Raw genomic sequence first — 23,639 nt, forward strand, 5'->3', positions numbered from 1 at the left:
CAGCCCTGATGGAACCGGAAGCCCAGCAGAACGGTAGGCTTCAAGAATTGGTTCCTTGATCCGTCGAGCCAGGGTGGATTTGGAAGCCTGCGACCCTTTGCGCTGACCAGCGACAAGTACAAAGAGTGCATCCGAGCGGCGCAGGGGCGCCGTGCGGGAAATGTAGATTCTGAGCGCTCTCATCAGATCCAACAAATGCAAATCCAATTCATATCGATGAACTGGATGAGGACAAAAGGAAGGTAAGGAGATATCCTGACTGAGATGAAAAGGGGGATACCACCTTAGGGAGAAACCCCGGAATCCGGCGCAGCACTACCTTGTCTTGGTGAAACACCAGGAAGGGAGCTTTGGATGACCGCGCTGCTAGCTCGGACACTCTCTGAAGAGACGTGACCGCTACCAAAAAAAGGCCACTTTCTGTGAAAGTCGAGAAAGTGAAACATCCCTCAGAGGCTCAAAGGGCGGCTCCTGGAGAGCAATTAGTACCCTGTTCAGATCCCATGGGTCTAACGGCCTCTTGTACGGAGGGACAATGTGACAAACCCCCTGCAGGAACGTGCGTACCTGAGGAAGTCGTACTATGCGCTTCTGAAAGAATACAGACAGCGCTGGGACTCGTCCGTTAAGGGAGCCGAGCGACAAACCTTTTCCCAAACCAGATTGCAGGAAGGAAGGAAAAGTAGGCAATGCAAATGTCCAGGGAGACACTCCCTGAGCAGAGCACTAAGATAAGAATATCTTCCACGTCTTGTGGTAGATCTTGGCAGACGTCGGCTTCCTAGCCCGTCTCATGGTGACAAAGACGTCTTGAGATAATCCTGAAGACGCTAGGATCCAGGACTCAATGGCCACACAGTCAGGTTCAGGGCTGTAGAATTCAGATGGAAAAAACGGCCCTTGGGACAGTAAGTCTGGCCGGTCTGGTAGTGCCCACGGTTGGCCGACCGTGAGATGCCACAGATGCAGGTACCACGACCTCCTCGGCCAGTCTGGGGCGACGAGGATGGCGCGGCGGCAATCGGAGCTGATCTTGCGTAGCCCTCTGGGCCACAGTGCCAGAGGGGGAAACACATAGGGTAGCTGGAACTGCGACCAATCCTGAACTAAGGCGCCTGCCGCCAGAGCTCTTTGATTGTGAGACCGCGCCATGAAAATCGGGCCCTTGTTGTTGTGCCGAGACGCCATTAGGTCGACGTCCGGCCTCCCCCAGCGGCTACAGATTTCTTGAAACCCGTCCGGGTGCAGAGACCATTCCCCTGCGTCCATGCCCTGGCGACTGAGGAAGTCTGCTTCCTAGTTTTCTACGCCCGGGATGTGAACTGCGGATATGGTGAGTGCTCTGTCTTCCACCCACATCAGAATCCGCCAAACTTCCTGGGAGGCTTGCCGACTGCGTGTTCCGCCTTGGTGGTTGATGTATGCCACCGCTGCGAAGTTGTCCGACTGAATTCGGATCTGTTTGCCTTCCAGCCTCTGCTGGAAGGTTTGCAGGGCAAGATACCCTGCCCAGATTTCCAGAACATTGGTCTGAAGGGTGGACTCCTCTGAAGAGAGTCCTTGCCCGTCTGAGAAAAGGGGTACGTTCCTGTCTAGGGACGTCGACTTCCCATCCCATTGGCGAAGAATGTCCTATAGAAGTGGACGCAGATGAAACTGCGCGAAAGGGACTGCCTCTGCATGAGGCGTCTTAAGGGGTGCGACTGGCCTTGAAGGAGAGACTGCACCCCCGTCTGTAGTGAACGCTGTATGTCCAGCGGGAGCTGCACTATCGCTGAGAGAGTGTGAAGCTCCATGCCAAGATATGTCAGCGATTGGGTCGGTGTCAGATTTAACTTTGAAAAGTTTATGATCCACTCGAAACTCTGGAGAGTCTCCAGCGCCACGTTCAGGCTGTGTTGGCATGCCTCTTGAGAGGGTGCCTTGACAAGTAGATCGTCCAAGTAAGGGATCACAGAGTGACCCTGAGAGTGCAGGACTACTCCCACTGCTGCCATGAACTTGGTGAAAAGCCGTGGGGCTGTCGCCAGACCGAAGGGCAGGGCTACGAACTGAAGATGCTCGTCTTCAATAACGAATCGTAGCCAACACCGGTGCTCTGGAGCAATCGGTACGTGGAGATAAGCATCCTGATGTCTATTGACGCTAGGAAATCTCCTTGAGACATTGAGGCAATGACGGAGCGGAGGGATTCCATCCGGAACCGCCTGGTTTTCACGTGCTTGTTGAGCAGGTTTAGGTCCAAAACGGAACGGAAAGAGCCGTCGTTTTTTGGTACCACAACCAGATTGGAGTAAAAACCGTATCTTGTTCCTGAGGAGGAACAGGGATTACCACTCCTTCTGCCTGCAGAAGAGCATCGGCTCGGTCGGGAGATGAGGAAGTTCTGAAGATCTAGTCGGAGGACGAGAACAGAACTCTATCCTGTACACGTGAGACAAAATGTCTCTCACCCACCGGTCTTTGACCTGTGGCAGCTAAATGTCGCCAAAGCGGGAGAGTCTGCCACCGACCGCGGATGCGGAGAGAGAGGGCTGAACGTCATGAGGAAACCGCCTTGGTAGCGGTTCCTCCGGCTGCCTTCCTTGGGCGTGATTGAGCCTGCCAGGAATCTGCGCCTCTCTGAGCCTTTTGAGTCCTTTTGGACGAGGACAATTGGGACCTGCCCGAGCCTGGGAAGGACCGAAACCTCGACTGTCCCTTCTTCTGTTGGGTGTTGTTTGATCTGGGCTGGTGTAAGGAAGAGTCCTTACCCTTGGACTGTTTAATGATTTCATCCAATCGCTCACCAAACAGTCTGTCACCAGATAATGGCAAACTGGTTAAGCACTTTTTTGGAAGCAGAATCTGCTTTCCATTCCCTCAACCACAAGGCTCTGCGTAAAACCACGGAGTCGGCGGACGCCACTGACGTGCGGCTCGTAGAGTGCAGGACAGCATTAATAGCGCAAGTCGCAATGCAGACATTGCGAGGTTAAGGACGCCATCTGCGGCACAGATGTACATGTGACAGTGTCCACGTGCGCAAGACCAGCTGAAATAGCTTGGAATGCCCATACGGCTGCGAATGCCGGAGCAACCGACACGCCGATAGCTTCATAGACAGAATTCAACCAGAGGACCATCTGTCTGTCAATGGCATCTTTAAGTGAAGTCCCATCTTCCACTGCAACTATGGATCTAGCCGCAAGCCTGGAGATTGGGGGATCCACCTTTGGACACTGGGTCCAGCGCTTGACCACGTCAGGGAGAAAAAAGGATAACGTGTATCCTTAATACGATTGGAGAACGCTTATCTGGATAAGTGTGGTGTTTCCGGATTGCTTCTCTGAAGTCAGAGTGGTCAGAAAAGTACTCAATATACGCTTGAGATACTGAAAAGGGATTTCTCCTGCTGTGAAGCTGACTCCTCCACCGGAGGAGCTGAGGGAGAAATATCCAACATTCCCTTGATGGACGCTAGAAGATCATTCACTATGGCGTCACCATCCGGAGTATCCGGATTGAGAGCGGTCTCAGAATCAGAGTCCTGATCAGCTACGTCTGCCTCATCATACAGAGAGTCCCGCTGGGACCCTAACCAGTGATGAAGCCGAGTGCCGCTCCCAGCGAGCTCGCTTAGACTGTCTGGGACTGTCGTCCGTGTCAGAGCCTGCGCCCTGGGATGTATGGGACCCCCCCGGAGCACTGATTTGTTCCAAATGAGGGCGGCCAGGGAGCATTGTATCAACATTGCCCATGGTCCGTCTGGACTGCAAAGTCTCTAAGATGTTAGTCACGGTCACAGACAATCTATCAGCCGAAACTGCAACTCCGTCCCTGTCCCTCGACAGGGTTCACAGGTGGTTCCTTTGGCCACCTCTAGCAGAGACCCCGGCTGACCAAGTGGTACAGGGGAGCATTGCACACAATGGGGACAGTGGAACCTGCCGTGTGGTAACAGTATCACGTGCAGTACAAGCATCATAGAAAGCCTGTGCCTTGGCACCCTTTCTTTTTTGCTGCTGTTGTCTAGCCATCTAGAAGCATTAGCCAAGAATAGCGACCGTACAGTGCAATGTATAGCATACAAGCAGAAAGTACAAATGAACACTTCAGCACATGCAGTACAAGCAGCATAGAAAGCCTGTGCCTTGGCACCCTTGCTTTTTTGCTGCTGTTGTCTAGCCATCTAGAAGCATTAGCCAAGAATAGCGACCGTACAGTGCAATGTATAGCATACAAGCAGAAAGTACAAATGAACACTTCAGCACATGCAGTACAAGCAGCATAGAAAACCTGTGCCTTAGCACCCTTGCTTTTTTGCTGCTGTTGTCCAGCCATCTAGGAGTATATAGCCAAGAATAGCGACCGTACAGTGCAGTGTATAGCATACCAGCATAAAGTACAAATGAACACTTCAGCACATGCAATACAAGCAGCCTAGAAAGCCTGTGCCTTAGCACCCTTGCTTTTTGCTGCTGTAGTCTAGCCATCTAGGCATAAAGTACAAATGGCATTAGTGGGTTCAGCACTTCAGGTGCTGCTTACCGCCCGCACAAAGGCGGGTGTGTGGTCGCCCGAATCCTGTGACTGGTTGCCCAGAGCTTGTCTCCCTTCTCCAGCCCAGACTGCGTGCAGGAATGGCTGCCGGCGTCCTGTGAAGAGGGGCGGGCCGTGGGCGTGCCCCAGACAAGAGCGGGAAACTGGCGTCCCACTGTGTCCAGTGAAGGGGGCTGGAGAATGCAAAGCAGACTCCAGCTCTCGGCGCTGACTTTCTGTACAGCGTCCCGCCCCTCCCCTGACTGGCAGGGCTGGGGGCGGGAACGAAGCGAAAACTAGGCCGCCAAGCCGGGGACTCGAGTAATAAGCGCGGCCGTCCTTGTGCACGGCCAGCGCGGAAGTCCCCGGCGCACCACAAGTCCCAGCCGCGCCACAGTGTAAAACACCCCGCAGCGGCCGGCGCGGCAGTTTCTAACACATAAATTCACTCAGCTAAGCTGCAGTGAATAATAGCACAAGCGCTCCGCGCTGTTGTCCCTGGCGCACTAACACTCCCAGCAATGCTGGTGTGTGTGTGCGCGATGTGTACGGGGACACAGAGTACCTTAATGTAGCAGGGCCCTGTCCCTGACGATACCCAGCTCCATATCCAGCAGGTTCTCCGGGTCTGTGGATGGAGCCCGGTCTCAGTGCCTGGAGACCGGTAAGATCCCACTTCACCCAGAGCCCCGAGGGGGGATGGGGAAGGAAAACAGCATGTGGGCTCCAGCCTCCGTACCCGCAATGGGTACCTCAACCTTAACAAACACCGCCGACAAAAGTGGGGTGAGAAGGGAGCATGCTGGGGGCCCTAGTATGGGCCCTCTTTTCTTCCATCCGACATAGTCAGCAGCTACTGCTGACTAAACAGTGGAGCTAAGCGTGGATGTCTGACCTACTTCGCACAAAGCATAAAACTGAAGCAGCCCGTGATCCCACGGGGGGTGTATATGCAGAAGGGGAGGGGCCTTACACTTTTTAGTGTAATACTTTGTGTGGCCTCCGGAGGCAGTAGCTATACACCCAATCGTCTGGGTCTCCCAATGGAGCGCCGAAGAAAATCCAGTGGTGTGTTACCAGGGGGAAGGGGGGGGGGGGGGGGGGGGAGGGAGACACAGCAGCAGTGGTAGTGCGGGGTCACAGGAGACAGGGGCGGTGGTGCAGTAGGGTGATGCTGCGGGTGTCCCAGATTCTCAGTGCGAGGCAGGAGGAACATTTAGAAACTGTCGGCGGTGCGGCCTACAAAGAAATGGCGCATGCGCAGATTGAGTTATTTGTTAAATAACAAGCAGAGATCTCATCTGCGCACGCGACACCTCTGGGCGCCATTATTTGAAGCCCACACTGCTGACATTTTCAGAATGGCGGCCACTGCCTCACTGCCCGCAGCACCCGCAGAGAGCACAGTGCAGTACCCGCAGCGAGCGCAGTGCAGCACCCGCAGCGAGCGCAGTGCAGCACCCGCAGTACAGCGCACCTCCCGCAGAACGCCTTCAGCACAGCGCCACGCAGTACACCGCCCGCAGTAAACCCACAGCGCACTGCCCGCAGCATCTCCCCTGCCTCCTGTGACCCCTCTCCACCCCCAGTAAGCTACATTCGGATTATAAGACTCACTGCTCATTTTCCTGCCAAATTTTTGGGAGGAAAAGTGCGTCTTATCTGAAAAATACGGTACATCTGTATTCACACACGCATTGCCTTCCTGTACGCAGCTCATGTTTTGTACCACGGTTAATCTGTAATCACGCTCACCTGGTATCTCTTGGCATCGAGGATGACGGTTTTACTATTTTCAGACCTCTGGGTGTCGTTCGGCTGCAGATTGGGCAGGTGGGCGCCTGTAAGGACCACGTTGTATACGGAGGCCAGAGCTCGGCTGATGCAGTATCTACAAAACAGAAGGCAGAGGACTAAGTGACAAATCCACAGGAGCCGGATCGGGCTTGTGGAGTGGAGCGTCGTAAGTGCCGGGATCGGAGCTTCCTCATACGCCTGTGTGGTCAGAAATATAAAAGAAGGGAATTTTGTTTACTTACCGTAAATTCCTTTTCTTCTAGCTCCAATTGGGAGACCCAGACAATTGGGTGTATAGCTATGCCTCCGGAGGCCACACAAAGTATTACACTAAAAGTGTAAAGCCCCTCCCCTTCAGCCTATACACCCCCCGTACTGCTACGGGCTCATCAGTTTTGGTGCAAAAGCCAGAAGGAGGAAAAAGAAGGGAATTTTGTTACTTACCGTAAATTCCTTTTCTTCTAGCTCCTATTGGGAGAGCCAGACGATTGGGTGTATAGCACTGCCTCCGGAGGCCACACAAAGCAATTACACTAAAAAGTGTAAGGCCCCTCCCCTTCTGGCTATACACCCCCAGTGGGATCACTGGCTCACCAGTTTTAGTGCAAAAGCAAGAAGGAGGAAAGCCAAGAACTGGTTTAAACAAATTCACTCCGAAGTAACGTCGGAGAACTGAAAACCGTTCAACATGAACAACATGTGTACCCGAAAAACAACCAAAAATCCCGAAGGACAATAGGGCGGGTCCTGGGTCTCCCAATAGGAGCTAGAAGAAAAGGAATTTACGGTAAGTAACAAAATTCCCTTCTTCTTCGGCGCTCCATTGGGAGACCCAGACGATTGGGACGTCCAAAAGCTGTCCCTGGGTGGGTAAAGAATACCTCATGTTAGAGCTGCAAGACAGCCCTCCCCTATAGGGAGGCAACTGCCGCCTGCAGGACTCTTCTACCTAGGCTGGCGTCCGCCGAAGCATAGGTATGCACCTGATAATGTTTGGTGAAAGTGTGCAGACTCGACCAGGTAGCTGCCTGGCACACCTGTTGAGCCGTAGCCTGGTGTCGCAATGCCCAGGACGCACCCACGGCTCTGGTAGAATGGGCCTTCAGCCCTGATGGAACCGGAAGCCCAGCAGAACGGTAGGCTTCAAGAATTGGTTCTTTGATCCATCGAGCCAGGGTGGCCTTAGAAGCCTGCGACCCTTTGCGCTTACCAGCGACAAGGACAAAGAGTGCATCCGAACGGCGCAAGGGCGCCGTGCGGGAAATGTAGATTCTGAGTGCTCTCACCAGATCCAACAAATGTAAATCCTTCTCATACCGATGAACTGCATGAGGACAAAACGAAGGCAAAGAGATATCCTGATTAAGATGAAAAGAGGATACCACCTTCGGGAGAAACTCCTGAATGGGGCGCAGCACTACCTTGTCCTGGTGGAAGACCAGGAAGGGAGCTTTGGATGATAGCGCTGCCAGCTCAGACACTCTCCGAAGAGACGTGATCGCTACCAGAAAAACCACTTTCTGTGATAGTCTAGAAAGTGAAACCTCTCTCAGAGGCTCGAAGGGCGGCTTCTGGAGGGCAACTAGTACCCTGTTCAGATCCCACGGATCTAACGGCCGCTTGTACGGGGGTACGATATGGCAAACCCCCTGAAGGAACGTGCGCACCTTAGGAAGGCGTGCCAAACGCCTCTGAAAAAAGACGGATAGCGCCGAGACCTGACCTTTAAGGGAGCCGAGCGACAAACCTTTTTCTAACCCAGATTGCAGGAAAGAAAGAAAAGTAGGCAATGCAAATGGCCAGGGAGACACTCCCTGAGCAGAGCACCAGGATCAGAATATCCTCCACGTTCTGTGGTAGATCTTAGCGGACGTGGGCTTCCTAGCCTGTCTCATGGTGGCAACGACCCCTTGGGATAATCCTGAAGACGCTAGGATCCAGGACTCAATGGCCACACAGTCAGGTTCAGGGCCGCAGAATTCCGATGGAAAAACGGCCCTTGGGACAGTAAGTCTGGTCGGTCTGGTAGTGCCCACGGTTGGCCGACCGTGAGCTGCCACAGATCCGGATACCACGCCCTCCTCGGCCAGTCTGGGGCGACGAGTATGACGCGGCTGCAATCGGATCTGATCTTGCGTAGCACTCTGGGCAAGAGTGCCAGAGGTGGAAACACATAAGGGAGCCGGAACTGCGACCAATCTTGCACTAGGGCGTCTGCCGCCAGCGCTCTTTGATCGCGAGACCGTGCCATGAAGGTTGGGACCTTGTTGTTGTGCCGGGACGCCATGAGGTCGACGTCCGGCCTTCCCTATCGGCGACAGATTTCCTGAAACACGTCTGGGTGAAGGGACCATTCCCCTGCGTCCATGCCCTGGCGACTGAGGAAGTCTGCTTCCCAGTTTTCTACGCCGGGGATGTGAACTGCGGATATGGTGGAGGCCGTGGCTTCCACCCACATCAGAATCCGCCGGACTTCCTGGAAGGCTTGCCGACTGCGTGTCCCCCCTTGGTGGTTGATGTATGCCACCGCTGTGGAGTTGTCCGACTGAATTCGGATCTGCCTTCCTTCCAGCCACTGCTGGAAGGCTAGTAGGGCAAGATACACTGCTCTGATTTCCAGAACATTGATCTGAAGGGTGGACTCCTGCTGAGTCCACGTACCCTGAGCCCTGTGGTGGAGAAAAACTGCTCCCCACCCTGACAGACTCGCGTCTGTCGTGACCACCGCCCAAGACGGTGGTAGGAAGGATCTTCCCTGTGATAATGAGTTGGGAAGAAGCCACCACTGCAGAGAGTCCTTGGCCGTCTGGGAAAGGGAGACTTTCCTGTCCAGGGATTTTGACTTCCCGTCCCATTGGCGGAGAATGTCCCATTGAAGTGGGCGCAGATGAAACTGCGCAAACGGAACCGCCTCCATTGCCGCCACCATCTTCCCGAGGAAGTGCATGAGGCGTCTTAAGGAGTGCGACTGACTTTGAAGGAGAGCCTGCACCCCAGTCTGTAGAGACCGCTGCTTGTCCAGCGGAAGCTTCACTATCGCTGAGAGAGTATGAAACTCCATGCCAAGATACGTTAGTCATTGGGTCGGTGACAGATTTGACTTTGAGAAGTTGATGATCCACCCGAACGTCTGGAGAGTCTCCAGTGCAACCGTCAAGCTGAATTGGCATGCCTCTTGAGAGGGTGCCTTGACCAGTAGATCGTCCAAGTAAGGGATCACAGAGTGTCCCTGAGAGTGCAAGACTGCTACCACTGCCGCCATGATCTTGGTGAACACCCGTGGGGCTGTCGCCAGACCAAATGGCAGAGCTACGAACTGAAGATGGTCGTCTCCTATCACGAAGCGTAGAAAGCGTTGGTGCTCTGTAGCAATCGGCACGTGGAGATAAGCATCCTTGATGTCTATTGATGCTAGGAAATCTCCTTGAGACATTGAGGCAATGACTGAGCGGAGGGATTCCATCCGGAACCGCCTGGCGTTCACATGCTTGTTGAGCAGTTTTAGGTCCAGAACAGGACGGAATGAGCCGTCCTTTTTTGGCACCACAAAGAGATTGGAGTAAAAACCTTGACCTCGTTCCTGAAGAGGAACAGGGACCACCACTCCTTCTGCTCTTAGAGAATTCACCGCCTGCAGAAGGGCATCTGCTCGGTCGGGATGTGGGGAAGTTCTGAAGAACCGAGGCGGAGGACGAGAACTGAACTCTATCCTGTACCCGTGAGACAAAATGTCTGTTACCCACCGGTCTTTGACCTGTGGCAGCCAAATGTCGCAAAAGCGGGAGAGCCTGCCACCGACCGAGGATGCGGAGGGAGGCGGCCGAAAGTCATGAGGCAGCCGCCTTGGAAGCGGTACCTCCGGTTGCTTTCTTGGGGCGTGAGTGAGCCCGCCAGGAATCAGAGCTCCTTTGCTCTTTCTGAGTCCCTTTGGACGAGGAGAATTGGGGCTTGCCCGAGCCTCGAAAGGACCGAAACTTTGACTGCCACTTCCTCTGTGGAAGTTTGGTTGATCTGGGCTGGGGTAAGGAGGAATCCTTACCTTTGGACTGTTTAATTATTTCCGCCAATTGCTCACCAAACAGTCTGTCTCCAGATAATGGCAAGCTGGTTAAACATTTTTTAGAAGCAGAATCTGCTTTCCATTCCTTTAACCACAAGGCTCTGCGCAAAACTACAGAGTTGGCGGATGCCATTGAGGTACGGCTCGTAGAGTCCAGTACCGCATTGATAGCGTAGGTCGCAAACGCAGACATTTGCGTAGTTAGGGACGCCACTTGCGGCACTGCTGGACGTATGAGAGAGTCCACCTGTGCCAGACCAGCTGAAATAGCTTGGAGCGCCCACACAGCCGCGAATGCTGGAGCAAACGACGCGCCAATAGCTTCATAGACAGATTTCAACCAAAGGTCCATCTGTCTGTCATTGGCATCTTTAAGTGAAGCCCCATCCTCCACTGCAACTATGGATCTAGCTGCAAGCCTGGATATTGGAGGGTCCACTTTTGGACACTGGGTCCAGCGTTTGACCACGTCAGGGGGAAAGGGATAACGTGTATCCTTAAGACGTTTAGAAAAACGCTTGTCCGGATAAGTATTGTGTTTCTGGATGGATTCTCTGAAGTCAGAGTGGTCCAGAAAAGTACTCAATTTACGCTTGGGATACAGGAAATGGAATTTCTCCTGCTGTGCAGCTGCCTCCTCTGCAGAAGGGGCTGGGGGAGAAATATCCAACAGCCTATTGATGGCCGCTATAAGGTCATTTACCATGGCGTCACCATCTGGCGTATCCAAATTGAGTGCGGCGTCAGGACAAGACTCCTGATCACCCACCTCTGAGCCATCATATAGAGACCCTTCTCGCTGAGACCCTGATCCGCGTGATGACGTGGAGGGTCTCTCCCAGCGAGCTCGCTTAGGCGGACTGGGACTGTCATCGGAGTCAGAGCCCTCAGCCTGTGATGCCTGGGACCCCCTTGAATTACGGATTAATTCCAGCTGAGGGGGGCCGGGGAACATAGACACAGCGGTGTCCATGGTCTGAGCAACTGGCCTGGACTGCAAGGTCTCCAGGATTTTTGTCATAGTCACAGACATTTTATCAGCAAAGACTGCAAATTCTGTCCCCGTCACCGGGGCAGGGTTCACAGGCGTCTCTGCCTGGGCCACCACCACAATAGGCTCTGGCTGACGAAGTGCCACTGGGACTGAACATTGCACACAATGAGAGTCGTTGGAGCCTGCTGGTAGATCAGCCCCACCTGCTGTACAAGCAGTGTATACAGCCCGTGCCTTGGCACCCTTGCGTTTTGCGGATGACATGCTGTTGTCTCCTCAAAGCAATATAGGGTGTACAGCCAAGAAGCGACCTTACAGTGCAGTACACAAAAATAACACTGTGGTACTAGTGGGGCCGCACGTATGTGCTGCTTACCGCCCGCTTAGCGCGGGTGTGTGGTCGCCAGAAACCCGTAGCCTGGGTCCCTCAGAGCCTGCGTCCGTTCTCCAGCCAGACTGCATGTGTATAATGGCTGCCGGCGTCCTGGGGAGCTGCAAGCTTGGGGGCGGGCCTAGGGCGTGCACAGAGAAAAAGCGCGAAGCCTGTGTCCTACTGTGCTCAGTGAGAGGGCTGGAGCATGTAAATCGTGCTCCAGCCCTCGGCGCTGCCGATTGAACAACGTCTCTCCCCTACCCTGATTGACAGGGTGGGGGGCGTTAACGAAGCGGAGCTAGGCCGCAGAAGACCGGGGACTAAAGTTAGAAGCGTCGCCGCCGTAAAAGCGCGGTCGGCGCGTCCCCGGCGCACTACAAGTCGCAGCTGCGCCGCCGCTCCAGGGGCGGTCGGCGCGGCGATCCACACACATAAAGTCCCCCAGTAATCTGCGGGGACTATAAGCCCAGCGCACAGCGCTACAGTCCCCGGCGCACTAGCACACCCAGCAAGCCTGGGGTGTGCGTGGCCTGCCATACGGGGACACAGAGTACCTGAAAGTTGCAGGGCCTTGTCCCTGAACGGCACTCCCGCTCCACATCCAGCAGGTTCTATGGGTCTGTGGATGGAGCCCGGCCTCAGGGCTTGGTGGCCGGTAAGATCCCACTTCCTCAGAGCCCCTCAGGGGGATGGGGAAGGAAAACAGCATGTGGGCTCCAGCCTCCGTACCAGCAATAGGTACCTCAACCTTACAAACCACAAGTGGGGTAAGAAGGGAGCATGCTGGGGGCCCCAAAAGGGCCCTCTTTTCTTCCATCCGGTATAGTCAGCAGCTACTGCTGACTAAACAGTGGAGCTATGCGTGGATGTCTGACCTCCTTCGCACAAAGCAGAAAACTGGTGAGCCAGTGATCCCACTGGGGGTGTATAGCCAGAAGGGGAGGGGCCTTACACTTTTTAGTGTAATTGCTTTGTGTGGCCTCCGGAGGCAGTGCTATACACCCAATCGTCTGGGTCTCCCAATGGAGCGCCGAAGAAATTATAAACTGGTTTAAAGTAAATTCAATCCGAAGGAATATCGGAGAACTGAAACCATTTAACATGAACAACATGTGTATACAAAAAACAGGGGCGGGTGCTGGGTCTCCCAATTGGAGCTAGAAGAAAAGGAATTTACGGTAAGTAAACAAAATTCCCTTCTTCTTTGTCGCTCCTAATTGGGAGACCCAGACAATTGGGACGTCCAAAAGCAGTCCCTGGGTTGGTATATAATACCTCATAATAGAGCCGTAACGGCTCCGTCCTACAGGTGGGCAACTGCCGCCTGAAGGACTCGCCTACCTAGGCTGGCATCTGCCGAAGCATAGGTATGCATCTGATAGTGTTTCGTGAAAGTGTGCAGGCTCGACCAGGTAGCTGCCTGACACATCTGCTGAGCCGTAGCCTGGTGTCGCAAGGCCCAGGACGCTCCCACGGCCCTGGTAGAAAGGGCCTTCAGTCCTGAGGGAACCGGAAGCCCCGAGGAACGGTAAGCTTCGAGAATTGGTTCCTTGATCCACCGAGCCAGGGTTGATTTGGAAGCTTGTGACCCTTTACGCTGGCCAGCGACAAGGACAAAGAGAGCATCGGAGCGGCGCAGGGGCGCCGTACGAGAAATGTAGAGTCTGAGTGCTCTCACCAGATCTAACAAGTGCAAATCCTTTTCACATTGGTGAACTGGATGAGGACAAAACGAGGGTAAGGAAATGTCCTGATTGAGATGAAAAGTGGGCAAGGCAAATGGCCAGGGAGAAAACGCCTGAGCAGAGCACCACGACAGGAATATTTTCCACGTCCTGTGGTAGATCTTGGCGGACGTTGGTTTCCTAGCCTGTCTCATAGTGGCAATGACCTCTTGAGATAATCCTGAAGACGCTAGGATCCAGGACTCAATGGCCACACAGTCAGGTTGAGGGCCGCAGAATTCAGTGAAGGGACCATTCCCCTGCGTCCATGCCCTGGCGACTGAGAAAGTCTGCTTCCCAGTTTTCTACGCCCGGGATGTGAACTGCGGATATGGTGGATGCTGTGGCTTCCACCCACAGCAGAATCCTCCGGACTTCCTGGAAGGCTTGCCGACTGCGTGTCCCACCTTGGTGGTTGATGTAAGCCACCGCTGTGGAGTTGTCCGACTGAATTCGGATCTGCTTGCCTTCCAGCCACTGCTGGAACGCTTTTAGGGCAAGATACACTGCCCTGATCTCCAGAACATTGATCTGAAGTGAGGACTCTTGCTGAGTCCACGTACCCTGAGCCCTGTGGTGGAGAAAAACTGCTCCCCACCCTGACAGGCTCGCGTCCGTCGTGACCACCGCCCAGGATGGGGGTAGGAAGGATTTCCCTTTCGATAATGAGGTGGGAAGAAGCCACCACCGAAGGGAAGCTTTGGTTGCTTGAGAGAGGGAGACGTTCCTGTCTAGGGACGTCGGCATCCTGTCCCACTTGCGTAGGATGTCCCATTGAAGAGGACGCAGGTGAAACTGCGCGAAAGGGACTGCTTCCATTGCTGCCACCATCTTCCCCAGGAAGTGCATGAGGTGCCTCAAGGGGTGTGACCGACCTTAAAGGAGAGATTGCACCCCTGTCTGTAGTGAACGCTGTTTGTCCAGCGGAAGCTTCACTATCGCTGGAAGAGTATGAAAACTCCATGCCAAGATATGTCAGTGATTGGACCGGTGTCAGATTTGACTTTGGAAAATTGATGATCCACCCGAAACTCTGGAGAATCTCCAGAGTAACGTTGAGGCTGTGTTGGCATGCCTCTTGAGAGGGTGCCTTGATCAACAGATCGTCTAAGTAAGGTATCACTGAGTGACCCTGAGAGTGGAGGACCGCAACTACTGTAGCCATGACCTTGGTGAAAACCCTTGGGGCTGTCGCCAGGCCGAACGGCAGTGCCGCGGACTGAAGGTGTTCGTCTCCTATGGCGAAGCGCAAGAAGCGCTGATGCTCTGGAGCAATTGGTACGTGGAGATAAGCATCCTTGATATCGATCGATGCTAGGAAATCTCCTTGGGACATTGAGGCGATGACGGAGCGGAGGGATTCCATCCGGAACCGCCTGGTCCTTACGTGTTTGTTGAGCAGTTTTAGGTCCAAAACAGGACGGAAGGACCCGTCCTTCTTTGGAACCACAAACAGGTTGGAGTAGAAACCGTGACCCTGTTGCTGAAGAGGAACGGGACCACCACTCCTTCTGCCTTCAGAATGCCCACCGCCTGCAGAAGAGCCTCGGCTTGCTCGGGAGGAGGAGATGTTCTGAAGAATCGAGTCGGAGGACGAGAGCTGAACTCTATCCTGTAACCGTGAGACAAAATGTCTCTCACCCAACGGTCTTTTACTTGTGGCAGCCAGGTGTCGCAAAAGCGGGAGAGCCTGCCACCGACCGAGGATGCGGTGTGAGGAGGCCGTAAGTCATGAGGAAGCCGCCTTAGTAGCGGCACCTCCGGCGGTCTTTTTAGGGTGTGATTTAGACCGCCATGCGTCGGAGTTCCTCTGATCCTTCTGAGGCCTTTTGGACGAGGAGAATTGTGACCTGCCCGCACCCCGAAAGGACCGAAACCTCGACTGTCCCCTCCTCTGTTGGGGTGTTTTTGGTTTGGCTTGGGGTAAGGATGTTTCCTTTCCCTTGGATTGTTTGATGATTTCATCCTATCTCTCACCAAACAAACGGTCGCCAGAAAATGGCAATCCAGTTAAGCACTTTTTGGAAGCCGAATCTGCCTTCCATTCCCGCAGCCACAAGGCCCTGCGTATTACCACCGAATTGGCGGCTGCAACCGCCGTACGGGTCGCAGAGTCCAGGACAGCATTAATAGCGTAGGACGCAAATGCCGACGTTTGAGAGGTTATGGACGCCACCTGCGGCGCAGACGTACGTGAGTGCGTCAATTTGCGCCTGACCAGCTGAGATAGCTTGGAGTGCCCATACGGCTGCGAATGCTGGAGCAAAAGACGCGCCGATAGCTTCATAGATGGATTTCAACCAGAGCTCCATCTGTCTGTCAGTGGCATCCTTGAGTGAAGCTCCATCTTCCACTGCAACTATGGATCTAGCCGTCAGTCTGGAGATTGGAGGATCCACCTTGGGACACTGAGTCCAGCCCTTGACCACGTCAGGGGGAAAAGGGTAACGTGTATCCTTAAGGCGCTTGGAAAAACGCTTATCTGGATAAGCTCGGTGTTTCTGGACTGCCTCTCTGAAGTCAGAGTGGTCCAGAAACATACTCTTTGTACGCTTGGGAAACCTGAAACGGAATTTCTCCTGCTGAGAAGCTGACTCCTCCACTGGAGGAGCTGAGGGAGAAATATCCAACATTTCATTGATGGACGCAATAAGATCATTCACTATGGCGTCCCCATCAGGAGTATCAAGGTTGAGAGCGGCTTCAGGATCAGAATCCTGATCAGCTACCTCCGCTTCATCATACAGAGAGTCCTCTCGCTGAGACCCTGAACATTGTGATGATGTCGAGGGGATATCATAGCGAGCTCGCTTAGTCGGTCTGGGGCTGCGGTCCGTGTCAGAGACCTCACCCTGGGATCTATGAGACACCCCGGGAGAACATTGTTGTTCCAACTGAGGGGAACCAGGGGACAATGATAACACAGTGCCCCTGGCTTGAGATGCCGGCCTGGACTGCAAGGCTTCTAATATCTTAGCCATAGTCTCAGAAAGTCTTTCAGTAAAAACTGCAAACTCCGTCCCTGTCACCTGGACAGTGTTAACAGGTGGTTCTCCCTGGGCCACCCCTAGCAGAGGCTCCGGCTGAGAAAGTGCCACAGGGGCCGAGCATTGCACACAATGAGGGTCAGTGGAACCTGCCGGCAGTATCGCCGTACATGCTGCACAGGCAGCATAGTATGTTGTCTCCTCTGAGCAATATAGGAGGGTAAATAGCCACAAATCAACAGTGCACCATACAGTGTAAAGTATAGTCTATAATCATATAATCTATAAGTACACTTCTGCACTAGTGGGGCCAGCACCACAGGTGCTGCTTACCGCCTGCGCAAAGCGTTTGTGTGGGCACCAGAATTCCTGCCTGGGTCTCTTTGAGCTTGTCTCTCCTCTCCAGCGTTAGCAGAGCTGAGAGTAATGGCTGCCAGCGTCCAGGGGAGAGGAGGGAGCCGTGGGCGTGACCCAGAAAAGTGCGGGAACTGGTGCCCCACTGTGCAGAGTGAGGGGGGTGGAGTATGCAAAGCATGCTCCAGCCCTCAGTGCTGCCGACCTGTACAGCGTCCCGCCCTTCCCCTGACTGGCAGGGCTGGGGGCGGGAAAAGAATGAGACTAGGCCGCAGAAGCCGGGGACTATAGTTATAAGCGCGGCCGCCGTATAAGCGCGGTCGGCGCGGAAGTCCCCGGCGCACTAACAGTCCCAGCCGCGCCGCAGTGATAACCATGGCAGCGGCGGTCAGCGCGGCAGTCCCCCTACACAAATACACTCAGCGACGCTGAAGTGTATAGTGGCACAAATGCAGCCAGCGCTGCTGTCCCCGGTGCACTGGCACACCCAGCAATGCTGGAGTGTTGCTGTGCGCGGTCCCCACGGGGACACAGAGTACCTCCAAGTAGCAGGGCCATGTCCCTGAACGATACTCGGCTCCTATCCAGCAGGGTCCTCAGGAGCTGTGGATGGAGCACGGTCTCCTGTGCCTGGAGACCGATGGGATCCCACTTCACCCAGAGCCCTAATTGAGGGATGGGGAAGGAAAGCAGCATGTGGGCTCCAGCCTCCGTACCCGCAATGGATACCTCAACCTTAACAACACCGCCAAGAGTGGGGTGAGAAGGGAGCATGCTGGGGGCCCTGTTATGGGCCCTCTTTTCTTCCATCCGACATAGTCAGCAGCTGCTGCTGACTAAGCTGTGGAGCTATGCGTGGATGTCTGACCTCCTTCGCACAAAGCATAAAACTGATGAGCCCGTAGCAGTACGGGGGTTGTATAGGCTGAAGGGGAGGGGCTTTACACTTTTAGTGTAATACTTTGTGTGGCCTCCGGAGGCATAGCTATACACCCAATTGTCTGGGTCTCCCAATTAGGAGCGACAAAGAAAAGCATTATTATGGCTTATTGTAAAAAAAGGAGAAGAAAAAAGAACAAAAACAAAAAGGTAAAAATCGCCCGATCAAGCAGAGGATAAATTGGTCAGGCCGAGCACCACGCTCGCACCAAGAGGTCCTGAAATGCGGTTTTACACTAAGCTACGATGTTACTAAAAACTCAGATTGGTTTGTAATCTCCTTTGCTTCCAATTGCTGCTGCTAATCGGAGCTATGGGCACTGGACAGAATCAGTCTCCTTCCCCCTCTGGCAGATCAACAAACAGCAGGGGGAACAACTAAGGTCCAGGTTTTTATCCTCCTTTTTTTTCCCAATTGCTGTTACTGATGATGGGAGCTGTGGTGACTGGGCACTGGACAGAATCAGTCTCCTTCCCCCTCTGGCAGATCAATAAACAGATTGGGGATCAACTAAGGGTCGTTTCACACATCCGACATTAAACCAAATGCCGGATACGGCACGCATGCAGTACAGTAGATTCATTTACAGTGGAAGCGCGACACCATGTGGACAAATGCGGTTGTGCATGAAGCACACAACCGCATGGTGTCACGCTTCCACTGTAAATAAATCTACTGTACTGCACGCGTGCCGTATCTGGCATTCGGTGAAATGCTGGATGTGTGAAACGGGCCTAAGGTCCTGATTTCTATCCTCTTTTGCTTCCAACTGCTGCTGATGATGGGAGCTGTGTTGAGTGGGCACTGGACAGAATCAGTCTCCTTCCCCCTCTGGCAGATCAATAAACAGAAGGGGGAATAACTAAAGTCCTGGTGTCTATCATCCTTTGCTTCCAATTGCTGCTGATGATCGGAGCTATTGTGAGTGGGCACAGGACAGAATCCGTCTCCTTCCATCTCTGGCAGATGAGTAAACAGCAGGGGGAACAACTAAGGTCCTTGTTTCCACCCTCCTTTGCTTCCAATTGATCGGAGCTGTGGTGAGTAGGCACTGGACAAAATCAGTCTTCTTCCCCCTCTAGCAGATCAATAAACAGCAGGAGGAACAACTAAGGTCCTGATTCTATCCTCCATTGCTTCCAATTGCTGCTGATGATGATGGGAGCTGTGTTGAGTGAGCACTGGACAGAATCAGTCTCCTTCCCCCTCTGGCAGATCAATAGGGGGAACAACTAAGGTCCTGGTTTCTATCATCGTTTGCTTCCAATTGATGATGATGGTCAGAGCTGTGCTGAGTGGTCGCTGGACAGAATCAGTCTCCTTCCCCCTCTGGCAGATCAGTAAACAGCAGGGGGCACAACTACGATCCTGAGACATAAAATGTTTCTTTATATATATTTCTCCTTTTAGGTAATAATATGAGCGCTAATAGCTCATGGCCTTTCCTTTTGCTCCTAAACCTTCTCATGTTCTGAAGAACATTCCCCTTTACGTCCGGCCATATAGGACGAGGCAATGAGCAATCCGTCTGCTTTGTTTGTAAAAGCAAAAACTAAAAATTAAATGAGAATAGAAATAACTTACGTGATCTTCTTGCAGCTGGCGAGCGCGCAGTACCACATGTCATTGTCCTCGTGCCATTTACATCTGCCAGGAGAGAGAGACAAGTTTTTAGGACTAGCCGCCATCATACAGACATATGCGCCTCAATCTGCCCCCCACAAGCTGAAATCATCCACTACCCTACATTCGGATTCTCTTAAGTCACATGACTGTATAAAAAAAGAGCATGTTAGAGAGGCAGAGTCTCTCCAAAGAAAAGATGGTCAGAAGTCAACAATCTCTTAACGATCACAACTAAAAACCGTACAATAATTTTAGAAAAGTGTAAAATTGCAAAGACTTTGAACTGCGCATGATCTCCGAGCCCTAACGCGGCACTGAGCATAAACCACAGGCATGATTCAGTCATGCAAATCACTGCATTGGCTCAGGGACACTTCCAAAAATGTTTATCAGTGAATACTCCGTCGAGAAGAGGGAGCGTCCCGGCTCGCCGCCCAGGAGAGGGAGCGTCCCGGCTCGCCGCCCAGGAGAGGGAGCGTCCCGGCTCGCCGCCCAGGAGAGGGAGCGTCCCGGCTCGCCGCCCAGGAGAGGGAGCGTCCCGGCTCGCCGCCCAGGAGAGGGAGCGTCCCGGCTCGCCGCCCAGGAGAGGGAGCGTCCCGGCTCGCCGCCCAGGAGAGGGAGCGTCCCGGCTCGCCGCCCAGGAGAGGGAGCGTCCCGGCTCGCCGCCCAGGAGAGGGAGCGTCCCGGCTCGCCGCCCAGGAGAGGGAGCGTCCCGGCTCGCCGCCCAGGAGAGGGAGCGTCCCGGCTCGCCGCCCAGGAGAGGGAGCGTCCCGGCTCGCCGCCCAGGAGAGGGAGCGTCCCGGCTCGCCGCCCAGGAGAGGGAGCGTCCCGGCTCGCCGCCCAGGAGAGGGAGCGTCCCGGCTCGCCGCCCAGGAGAGGGAGCGTCCCGGCTCGCCGCCCAGGAGAGGGAGCGTCCCGGCTCGCCGCCCAGGAGAGGGAGCGTCCCGGCTCGCCGCCCAGGAGAGGGAGCGTTCCGGCTCGCCGCCCAGGAGAGGGAGCGTCCGGCTCGCTAAAATAAATAACTAATACAGAAAGTAAACCTGGACATTTCAGGTCTTCTTGCACCATAAAGGTTCATTGGTCCCGCTAGTAATTACATGTAGCCTCAGAGGCTTCCCGCTGTGGAGCACCTCTCTGTATCCCGGCCTCAGACTGCGCTCGCTGAGGAGTTACCTGGTGTTGTTCGCATAGTCCCACTGCACGACGTCCAGCAGACGGTGCACGCTGGACTTGGATGGCTCCTCGTTAAGTTTTTCTTTGTAATATCTGATGATCAGGGTTTCTATATCCTGCAGTTCAAAAAGATTCTCTATACCTGCAAGAGACAAAGTGACCGGACACACGGGGGTCAGAGACTACACTGTCCACATAATGGCCACAAATAGTGGGACCATAGGCACCAAGGGGCCTGCTGAAGACCCCCCCACCGCTAATATCTTTCTACCCCTGCATAATACAGTCCCTGACAGAAGTTCTGTCGCTTATCTAGGTTAATAAAAGCTTATAACCTGACTTTAAATTCATCCATTGGTTTTATAAATTACTCTTTTGAAAGCTGAAACCCTCATAAAAAGAGAATTTTGTTTACTTACCGTAAATTCTTTTTCTTATAGTTCCGTATTGGGAGACCCAGACCATGGGTGTTTAGCTTCTACCTCCAAAGTACTACACTTAAAAGTGTAGCTCCTCCCCCTGAGCTTATACACCCCCTGGTGAGCAGACCCAGCCAGTTCAGTGCAAAAGCTGAAGGAGAATAGCCACCCACAAGTAAAACAGAGTAAAAACCGGAACAACCGGAGCCTCTGTCTACAACAAAAGCCGGTGATAACACGCGGAACAAGAAAATTGCCAACAGGCAACAGGGAGGGTGCTGGGTCTCCCAATACGGAACTATAAGAAAAATAATTTACGGTAAGTAAACAAAATTCTCTTTTTCTTTATCGTTCCTTTGGGAGACCCAGACCATGGGACGTTCCAAAGCAGTCCCTGGGTGGGAAATAAACCGAAAAAAGGCAAGTAGAGAGAGCCTAACTTCACAAATGGGCGACAGCCGCCTGAAGGATGCGTGTGCCCAAGCTCGCATCTGCCGAAGCATGAGCATGCACTTGGTAGTGCTTCGAGAAGGTGTGCAGGCTAGCCCAAGTGGCAGCCTGACAGACTTGTTGAGCCGAAGCCTGGTGCCTGAAAGCCCAAGAGGCACCGACAGCTCTGGTCGAGTGTGCCTTGATCCCCGGCGGGGGAGGCACCCGAGTACTCTGGTAGGCGTCCGAAATGGTCGATCTAGTCCAACGGGCCAAGGTCGGTTTAGAAGCAGAGAGGCTCTTGCGCGGACCTGTGGTTAGCACAAAAAGAGAAGTGCACCGCCTAAGAGCAGCGGTGCGAGACACATAGATCCGGAGCGCACGCACCAGATCCAGAGTATGCAGCGCTTTCTCAAAGCGATGAACAGGAGCCGGACAAAAGGAAGGTAGGGTAATGTCCTGGTTAAGGTGGAAAGGAGAGAACACCTTAGGAAGAAAGTCCGGAGTCGGACGGAGAACTACCTTGTCTTGATGAAAAACTAAAAAAGGTGACTCCGAAGAGAGCGCGGCCAAATCATAGACTCTCCTGAGGGAAGTTATGGCCACCAGAAAAACCACTTTCTGTGAAAGACGATGCAAAGAGACCTCCCTAAGAGGCTCAAAGGGAGGTTTCTGCAAAACCGTGAGGACCAAGTTAAGGTCCCAGGGATCCAAGGGCCGCCGATAAGGCGGAATGATGTGAGACGTGCCCTGCATGAAGGTGCGGACCTGAGCCAGCCGAGCGAGACGTCGCTGGAACAGGACTGACAGAGCTGAGACTTGTCCCTTGAGAGAGTTGAGGGACAGTCCTAGCTGCAGACCGGACTGTAGAAAAGACAGAAGGGTCGGCAACGAGAATGGCCAAGGAGGATGGCCGGAAGAGCGACACCAGGACGAAGGGAATTTTGTTACTTACCGTAAATTCCTTTTCTTCTAGCTCTTATTGGGAGACCCAGACGATTGGGGTATAGCTACTGCCCTCTGGAGGCCACACAAAGCACTACATCAAAAGTGCAAGGCCCCTCCCCCTCTGGCTATACCCCCCCGTGGTATCACGGGTTCTCCAGTTTTAGTGCCAAAGCAAGAAGGAGGAAGCCAATAACTGGTTTAAACAAATTAACTCCGAATAACATCGGAGAACTGAAAAACCGTTCAACATGAACAACATGTGTACCCGCAAACAACAAAAAAACATCCCGAAGGACAACAGGGCGGGTGCTGGGTCTCCCAATAAGAGCTAGAAGAAAAGGAATTTACGGTAAGTAACAAAATTCCCTTCTTCTTCAGCGCTCTATTGGGAGACCCAGACGATTGGGACGTCCAAAAGCTGTCCCTGGGTGGGTAAAGAAATACCTCATGTTAGAGCTGCAAAACAGCCCTCCCCTACGGGGGTGTCACTGCCGCCTGCAGGACTCTTCTACCTAAGCTGGCATCCGCCGAAGCATAGGTATGCACCTGATAATGCTTGTGAAAATGTGTAGACTGGACCAGGTAGCTGCCTGGCACACCTGTTGAGCCGAAGCCTGGTGACGTAATGCCCAGGACGCACCCACGGCTCTGGTTGAGTGGGCTTTTAGCCCTGAAGGAACCGGAAGCCCCGCAGAACGGTAGGCCTCTAGAATTGGTTCTTTGATCCATCGAGCCAGGGTGGCTTTAGAAGCCTGCAACCCCTTGCGCGGACCAGCGACAAGGACAAAAAGTGCATCGGCACGGCGCATGGGCGCCGTGCGGGAAATGTAGATTCTGAGTGCTCTCACCAGATCTAGCAAACGTAAATCATTCTCATACCGGTGAACCGGATGAGTGCAAAAAGACGGTAAGGAGATATCCTGATTAAGATGAAACGAGGATACGACCTTAGGGAGAAACTCCGGAATGGGGCGCAGCACTACCTTGTCCTGGTGAAACACCAGGAAGGGAGCCTTGGATGACAGAGCTGCCAGCTCAGACACTCGCCGAAGCGATGTGATCGCAACGAGAAACGCCACCTTCTGTGACAGGCGAGAAAAAGAAACTTCCTTCAGAGGCTCGAAAGGCGGCTGCTGGAGAGCAACTAGAACCCTGTTCAGATCCCATGGATCTAACGGCCGCTTGTACGGGGGTACGATATGACAAACCCCCTGCGGGAACGTGCACACCTTAGAAAGACGTGCTAGACGCTTCTGAAAAAACACGGATAGTGCTGAGACTTGCCCTTTGAGGG

General features: G+C 53.6%; 1 protein-coding gene across 2 annotated transcripts in view; it reads right to left on the bottom strand.

Moving 5' to 3' along the window:
- MAEL (maelstrom spermatogenic transposon silencer) overlaps positions 1–23,639 on the bottom strand; it is a 161,159-nt gene that overhangs the window by 40,607 nt on the left and 96,913 nt on the right. For both annotated transcript variants that reach the window (XM_075334916.1, XM_075334915.1), the window contains exons 9-11: positions 20,550–20,691; positions 19,335–19,397; positions 6,277–6,412 (exon numbers count right to left, since the gene is read on the bottom strand). In XM_075334916.1, the coding sequence (XP_075191031.1) occupies positions 6,277–6,412; positions 19,335–19,397; positions 20,550–20,691 (341 nt within the window). The remainder of the gene's footprint in view (positions 1–6,276; positions 6,413–19,334; positions 19,398–20,549; positions 20,692–23,639) is intronic.

Source organism: Anomaloglossus baeobatrachus, chromosome 2 (genome assembly GCF_048569485.1).
Source record: "Anomaloglossus baeobatrachus isolate aAnoBae1 chromosome 2, aAnoBae1.hap1, whole genome shotgun sequence".
Taxonomy (NCBI): domain Eukaryota; kingdom Metazoa; phylum Chordata; class Amphibia; order Anura; family Aromobatidae; genus Anomaloglossus; species Anomaloglossus baeobatrachus.